The sequence below is a fragment of the Cariama cristata genome, unplaced genomic scaffold (assembly GCF_000690535.1).
Source record: "Cariama cristata isolate BGI_N322 unplaced genomic scaffold, ASM69053v1 scaffold34647, whole genome shotgun sequence".
In the NCBI taxonomy this organism is placed as follows: Eukaryota; Metazoa; Chordata; class Aves; order Cariamiformes; family Cariamidae; genus Cariama; species Cariama cristata.
The window spans coordinates 13763-21641 of record NW_009625629.1 but is presented as its reverse complement, the minus strand read 5'-3'; the positions used below and the strand labels follow the sequence as shown (position 1 = coordinate 21641).

General features: G+C 54.2%; 1 protein-coding gene across 1 annotated transcript in view; it reads right to left on the bottom strand.

The window, feature by feature from the left end:
• Positions 1-3264: 3264 nt before the first annotated feature.
• PLEKHA2 (pleckstrin homology domain containing, family A (phosphoinositide binding specific) member 2) overlaps positions 3265-7879 on the bottom strand; it is a 14585-nt gene continuing 9970 nt past the window's right edge. Inside the window, exons 6-11 of the mRNA XM_009703677.1 lie at positions 6379-6525; positions 6129-6197; positions 5906-5976; positions 4872-4935; positions 4044-4121; positions 3265-3609 (exon numbers count right to left, since the gene is read on the bottom strand). Of these exons, the coding sequence (XP_009701979.1) occupies positions 3265-3609; positions 4044-4121; positions 4872-4935; positions 5906-5976; positions 6129-6197; positions 6379-6525 (774 nt within the window). The remainder of the gene's footprint in view (positions 3610-4043; positions 4122-4871; positions 4936-5905; positions 5977-6128; positions 6198-6378; positions 6526-7879) is intronic.

Genomic DNA, 7879 nt, shown 5'->3' with positions numbered 1-7879 from the left:
CCCCCACCCCTGCAGGGACGGTGTTCAATCTCCCCGACAATCATTACCTAAAATATACAATGCAAACCGACAGCTTGGAAAAGCAACTGGGATTTCCTTCTTTATTTAAAAAGACAGGGCGTTCCAGCTCCTGTGGCCAGCATTTACAGGTGATGGGTGGGAGGCAGGGAACCAACACCACGGGAGTCACAGAGCATCGCCCGCGTGAGGCACCCCGGCCCTAAGAGCACTTGAAATCCACAGCCAGCACTAGCAGAAACGGCTGAAACCACTTGGGAGTTTCCATAGAAAAGAGCAAACCCATCTCTCACACCACTCTTGCCACACAAGATACCTCAAACCTGCACGCATCCCTAGGAAAGCGGGGAAACTCGCAGCACACGCTTCATTTTCAAAAGGGAGCAGCTACGGGCAGGATGAACACATCCCCACCTGGGAGAGCCAGGAGGCAAACGCAGAGATGAGGGGATACCAGTTTGCTTTTAAAACTGCCACAAAGCTCCATCGAGGTCTGGTTACATCTGCCTGGTCCTTTGGGATGGGAGCAAAATTCCTCCCTGCAACACCAGCTGCATTACGGATGGGTTTGCAGCCCGGCTCGACTTTGAACACACTTGTTTCAGTCTCACATTGAGCCTTTACGCTATCCTGGGGATGCGGGGAGGGTGGGAATGAAAAACAGGAATGTTGCAATAGCACTGGAACCACTGGTAGTTTCTCCTCCTGGAAAATTAACCCTAATTGTGCAACAAGCTTCTGCTTTACCATCCCAGGCCCGAGGAAACTTTGCAATTATCAAGCAACAAAAATACTTGGTACTCAATGGTTTTGAAGCCTTGCACGAAGTATCTATCGTCCCTCTGCATTTGATGTTCTCCAGAAATGAGGTCAGAGTGCTATCACCAAATGCTCTGATTGATAGGCTTACAATATTACTAAAACATTTTTGAAACACCACATTACAAGCCAAACAGCAAGTCAGCCTAAAAACAAACAAAAAAACCCCAACATTTCAAACACTAGTGCAAATAAAGCAAAAAGGAGAAGGAAAAGGAACAGCATGATCTAGGTTTCTACAATTAAATAACAAATATTAACAACTCACTCTGTACCGTTTCATTTCTTCCCACTCGTTTTCATAGTTTCAGTGTTCTCCAGCATCTCCACACAACTCCCTTTGAGCCACTCTCTCTCCCAAATTTGGGGGGGCCCCCGTCCCCCAGCCTGCACCAAGGCACCTTCAGCTGCGCCTGCCCCAGGCTCCGGCAGAGCACGGCTGGGGAGCAGCCCCTCTGACACAGGAGGGGATCAATGCGAGAAGATGCAATTTTAATCTTGTTAAGATCAGTCAGGCTAATCAACGCTCAGAGCTCAACTGATAAAGCTCAGCTCAATTCCAGGCTGAGCCTGGCTCAAGCACAGCTGTCAAACAGCTGGAGACCTGGAAAGGGCAGGGACAAAGCAGATTTTTTGCTCATGGGGAGCACGTAGAGCTGATTTTGCAGAGCGGAGAACATGTAATTACAAGAAAAAAGAATGAAAAAAAACAAACAACACACACCAGGTAACTAGTCCACAGTAAAGGGAAGCTTTGTTAACTCCAGACCACTCCATGCGCCGCTAAGCTTGCAAAGCGATTCCCCCACCGGCCACCCGGATTTATCAGCCGGAGTACATCTGAGATGGCAAAGAGTGTGCCCGTGTCCGATACGGGACACGGCAGTGCAGCTGGGCCAAGGCAAGCACATTTAAAATCCCATGTGCCCATCAGCAGTGCCCCACGCAGCCCCTGGCACCTCCTGCAACTTTGCCCAGAGCTCCGGTACCCGGCCAGGTCACCGCAGCTGGGAACATCTGCAGACCGCAGCAGCTTAATGCCAGCGATGCCTTCACGTGCTCTCGTTTCAGCTTCAAACAATTCCAGACTAAAGCTTTCCGACCCAAACACGTGCTGCTTTCCATGGCGCCCCGGCCAAATCTCCTCACTCTGCCACCCTGGGTCTATTAAGAGTCCTCAAACGAGGGGTGAAGCAGCACCTACGCCCGCACGGGCTTGCTGCGGCTCTCACGGCGTCACACTGACATCATCTGCTGCTGGCAGCAAGCAAGGACGGGGAGGTGTCCTCGCTCCGTACCACGGATTACACACGCATCTCGGGGTGAGGATATCAGACATCTCGCTGCCTGGGGAACACCTGAATTTTTGACACCTATTCATCACCCTTCCTACAGGAGCCGATTCGGTTATGGAAATGATGAGTTCATGTTGCTCTAAAAACAACTGCTCGTTCTCATTTCAAGGCAGGCAGCAGGTGAGTTGGCTGGACAAGCCTTCCCAGTTTCAAGAAACGCTCAGCTTTTGTTGCATTTTGCTAAAAAGCGCTTCAGCATCTGGGCACGGCTTTCTGGTGCCCAGCTGTCCCGTCCCCGGGAGCCACCGGCGCACCAGCTGCCTGCTCACAAAGTATCAATAAACCTTTCAGAGGGGCTGAGCTGGGACCCTGCCAGTGCCGGGGTTTAAACAGTGGCTACAGGTATAAAAAGACGTAATTAAAAGCTAAAACAGATTTGTTGATACGCCACTAGTCAGGCAGTGTATAGAGCTGATCTCCTAGGGAAAAAGTCATCGAAACGGGAAGTTGCAGCACGTCGCTTGTGCAGGCAGCTGCAGGTTGGCATCTCCCCAGCTCTGCCCAGCTACCTGGGGAAGGCTGAGCAGCATGAAAAGGAGAGAAAAAAAAAAAATGTTTTTCCAAATGCAAGAAAGGCCACACTCCCCTTCACGCCTCTAAGACCTCCTGCTGCTTCCACCAGGCTTGGTTTTTGGGGGAAACGATGCGGTTGCAGAAGAGGATGCCCCTTCACCCAGGCCGTGCTGGGGATCAGTGCTTCCCACCCTGCACAGGGAGCGACGGCAGCACGAGATGCCCGCGGGTCACCCTGCCCGGAGGCAGCTTCCGAAACACGGAGCCACCCAGGGCAAAGCCCAGGTAGGAGCAGGCAGGGACCCCGCTCCCCGGCAGGGCAGGGTGCCGGGATGAGGGTCCAGCCGGATCCTGTATCGCAGGGAAGAGCAGCAGCGGAGGGAAACAGCCACTTCACCCCCATCGAGATGATGGGCTGAGCTCGGTCCGAGGTGCTGAGCAGATGCATGAAGACCAGCCATCCCAGGCACGGCACGGCTGCACACCCCAAACTGCCCCGTGGGGACCCTCAGCAGCCGCGGAGGTGGCACGCGGAGCCGGGGGGTGGCTCAGCACCCAGTCAGACATCGGAGGTCCGGATGCTTTCATCGTCCAGGTCAAAGGCAAACGGCTTCTCCTTGAGATGCTGCGGCTCCGACTTGTGCCGCACGCGCTTGCCCGGCGTGACTCTGGCATCACGCTCCGTGAAGGCTGGCATGAACACCGAGTCTCTCAGTGGCACGGGCCCCTCCTCCAGCACCGGCTGCTTCCCCTCTGCCTGTGGCACCGGCGTCCAGGGCTGCCAGGAGGAGGTGGAAGGGGCTTTGCACAGTGCTCTCCTCTCCTCCGCTGCCTGCCTCTGCTGGGAGGAGGTCGAGAAGCCCCCGGACTTGACCATGGAGCTGGATCTCAGGAAGGACATTTCCTGCAAGGACAGATGCAGAGTGAGCGCTGGCTGGGGTTGGGTTTTTGTGCATGCAATGCTGTGAGCGATTTGCAAAGCTCTGGAGACCAGGAACAGGCCCTTTCCACGCTTTGCAGAAAGGAAAAAAAAAACCCCACACTAAGCAAACTGAAAAACTGAATTAAATGGAATGGCCCTTTGCCATCAGTCAGGCTCTTGTTTGTGCCTCGGAGTAAAGCAAGGTTCATGCAGGTCCAGTTCAATGGCTGAATCTCACTTTTCCATCTTTTTCAAGAAAACTGTTCCAGTGCCTGGCAAACAAACCCAGTGAGGGCAGGGATCTCATCCTGGAAAAGGGCTAACCGAGCACTTGCACAATCCACTCAGTAAATACCTTGTACATTGACATAATCTTCATTTGACAGTAAATATGAAGCAGAAAGGACATGACCTACCCTCGGGCGGGTTTTCAGGGCCTGGACTGCTCCTGTGATTACTCGGATCCAGCTGTGCATGTCCTCAGGGCTGTCTGCCTGCAAAACACACCAGCCGGCAAGACGGGGAAAAAAAAAAAAAAAAAAAAAAAATCACGGCACCACCCTATCTTCCCCTGCAGAAGATGAGCCACTCCACATTGCAGCATTTTTATCTCAAGAATGGATAAAGCATTTAAGAAAAATAATACTAATTTTTGGGGTGTTACTGCCCCTGCAGAGGCTTGGGGTCCGCATCCCACCACGAGCCCACCCGGGGCTGTGCTCTCTGGGCAGCAGGGTTTGGGGTTTTTGCCCGTGTACGTGAGGATGTGCATCCATGGCACGGCACGGCACGCTGGCTGCTCTTCGGGGACTCGTAAGTGCCGAAAGGTCTTGCAAGTACTGAGAGCACCATGCACAGCATCCCCTGCCTCCTGCCTCCTCCGCGGCAACGGGGACATCGACTTCAATACCCCTCCCCACTGCAGAGAGGGTCCACCAAATGTGCAGGACAGGAGAGGTGCAGACACAGCCCCACGCACTCAGGATGCTCACCGGATCGCCCTGTGCTTTTGGCTTTGCACAAATAATCACTATTATAAATAAGCCCAAGGGGAGAAGTGAAACTGCCCAGCAGTTCTCCCTCATCGCCCGTGCCCTGACGCCGGGCGAAGCTGTTACAAACTCATCTGCTTGTGTTTGCTGGTCGAGAGGATGCTGAGGAACAGCCCGTCTGCAGAAGCTTGCATGAGCTGTTGAGAGCTGAACTTATTGCCCGGAGAAGTGAATCGGCCTCGGCTGCCTCACCTGGATGTAGAAGGTCCTGGAGCTCGTTACGATTTCAAAGAGGTTGTCCCGCATCAGGAGGTCACTAGGAACAGTGAGAAAGAGACAGTCACTACCCAGAAATCATCGTGGATGGAAAAAAAATTTCAAAATCTGTGTTTATCTTCGTCTCTAGAGCGTGGTGGGGAAAAACATATTGAAGGCAAACCTTGGATCTCATCGGGATTTTGAGAAGACAACTCCAGCTCCGCTGAGACCCTTCAGCTACTCACACACTTTGGCTTCTGCCGTCTGCGGGCAAACTCCTGCCCCTCCCCAGACCCGTAACCCATCTCATTTACGGTTCATTTTAAATGTGAGCTTTCTATTACTTATTAAGAATAAACAATTCAAAGATATATTAATAAATTATATTTTTACTTTAGCTAAAGAGGTTTGTTTTCTTCATTCATTTTTTATTGCAAATCTTCAAGTTAGTTTGATTTTATCAGCGTTTGCTGCAATAAATTGTTCCCAAGGGAATGTGTAGCCATCTGTGTTAGTTTAGGGAAAACCACCTATATACGGCTTTCGGCAGCTTTATGAAGACCTTTGTTCTTCCATCATATGATGCTTTTTACTATGCAGGGCCCCACGCTCCTTAATGTACAGAGATAAGAGAGCTGCAGGAGCACGCCTGCCCAACAGAGACGGCTACCGGCACCAGGAGAACAGAGGACGGACAATATCCTGCATCCAGCCATGTTTCCTTGACCTGCTCAGGGAGCTGAAGGGGAAGAAATTTCTTAAAAGCAAAACAAAGCGGCGACGTTTGGGTTATAGGGTTGTAAAAGAAAAGCAGGCGGCAGCTCAGCCTGGTCCCAGCTCACAGCCGCTGCTGAGGACCCTCGGGGCTCCCCGAAGGAAGGAGCCCAATTCCCTTCCTGCCTTCCTCCAGTTCAGCTCCTCGGGGAGCTGCTTCCCACCAGCAGCCGGAGCAGCCAGAGTTCTCGTTGGCTTCTCCTGCCCCGGTACAACCTTGGGATACGGCAGGGAAACACAGACAGGAGCATTACCCAGACTTGACCAGGCACTCGTGGGTCTTGCAGACATCCTTCAGGAGAATCGAACGCAAGGGCTCCTTGTCCTGGGGAGACAAGAGAAGATGATGATGGGCTTGGCCGGTCCCTGGGGCTGGCAGTGCCGGGATGGGCATCCCACGGAGCCCCCCACGTCGGCACGGCAGCGGCGCCCAACCTTCTGCTCGGGAACCGCTGATCCCAGGTGGGGGCTGCTCACCTGCTCACACTTGTAGTAACTGATGGAAAATTCATCCAGAACAAAGTACCGGCGCTTCCAGCTCTTCCTCTGGAAAAGAAACAAGAAAACCACTCAGTCCTGAGCGCCGATGTTCTCCCCATGGTGTGGTGGTCCTGCATCCAGAGCATCTCTGGAGCATCCCCAACCCACGGGGGAGCAGGCAGCCCAAGGCCACCCACCCAGCCGAGCCACCCCACTGCCCACGGCACAGGGGACCCCCGGCACTCACCACATTCCCCTGCTTCACGCAGTAGCCACTCTTGAGGACAGGGGGACCAGCGGGTGGTTTGGTGGCAGAGGTGGGGATGTAGCTCTGCGAGCGTCGCAGCAGAGGGTGGGCAGCCGCATCGCTGCCTTCCCCTCCATCCCCCCCGTTCTGCAACCGGAGAGCACAGAGTTTGGGGGGGCACAGAGAGAGCAAGGGGGGGGCAATTCCCTGCTGGAAGGCAGGGCATCTAAGCTGGAGGGAAAAGTAACCTAAAGCAAGCCCTGAACGCAGCGCCGCTGGCCAAGGGCTAATTGCAATGCCTGGACACGAGCAGGGGAATGAACCAGAGTCGAGAGCCGATTTGATCTCGTTGCACAGAGCTTTTCAGACTGCTGCCTGAGCGCTCTTCGCTCTCTTGGTGCCCACATGTTAAGAAACTGGAAAGGTTACAGAAAAGCCACAGAAGCTGTTTGAGGGCTGAAGAAAATCCTTTGCAGCAGGGGAGTTAAAGGACCTCGTTTGCCCGGCTTATCAAGCACCGAGAGGTGACCCGACTGCATCGCAGACCTTCTCAGGGGAAAGGCGAGGTACGAGGAGCTCTTTCATCTGGCGGGGGGAGAGGCAGAACAAAAACCACCAGCTGGAAGCTGGAGCCAAACAAACCCAAGTTAGAAAGCAGGGATGCTTTCCAACCGGAGAAGGCAATACATCATGGGAATAAACTGCTCAGGAAAGCCATAGAGTCTCCGCTCCACATTTTTACAGCCAAATTCTCCCAAAACAAACTGTGATGTTTGGAGTTCAGGTAGAAAGACCACGCTTCCTCTGGCCCCAAGCTGTCTCTCCCCAAGCACAGCGCTCGCTGCTACGAGCACGGACAGGCTGTGCACGTGGCCACGCACCCAGTGCCCATCCCCTGGCTCACCCCAGTGCATCCCAAGGGCCAGATCCTGCCCCACTACTGGCATCACCCCCTCCCTCCTCCACACCACCCCGTCCCCTGGCAGCCGCCCTCCCTTCCCCCTCGGCAGCGCAGAGGACGGTTGAGATGAAACATCTGTGCTCATCTCCTTCCCCCATCCCTCCAACCCCTTCCTCCAGCTCCGAGCTGAGGTTTGAGAATTGCCATGGCAGCCGGGGTGGCTCTTACCACCACCAGCCTTATATGGCACCCGCGCCGGTGTGACTGCCGCTGTGGTTAACCGACAACCTGCCCACCCTGCTCCTTCCAGCACCTTCGAGAGCCTGCTTTGGTTTCTCCAGGACAGAGACAAGCACCCATTTGGTTGGCCCCAAACTGCCGCCCAGCACCTCTGGAGAGCGATGGAGCAGAGCTCCAGCCCAGCCGGGAAGGGGAAGCCGCCCGCTCCCCTCACCTGGGGCTGCACCAGTTCTGCCCAGCCTTACAGATGTACATGTCCAAAACCAGAGATGGGGATGCGGATGGGGACCTGTTACACCCAAGGGGTGATGCTGCTGGCCGGTCTGGAGGTGCAGCTGGAAAATTGGGCTCCCCCCTGTA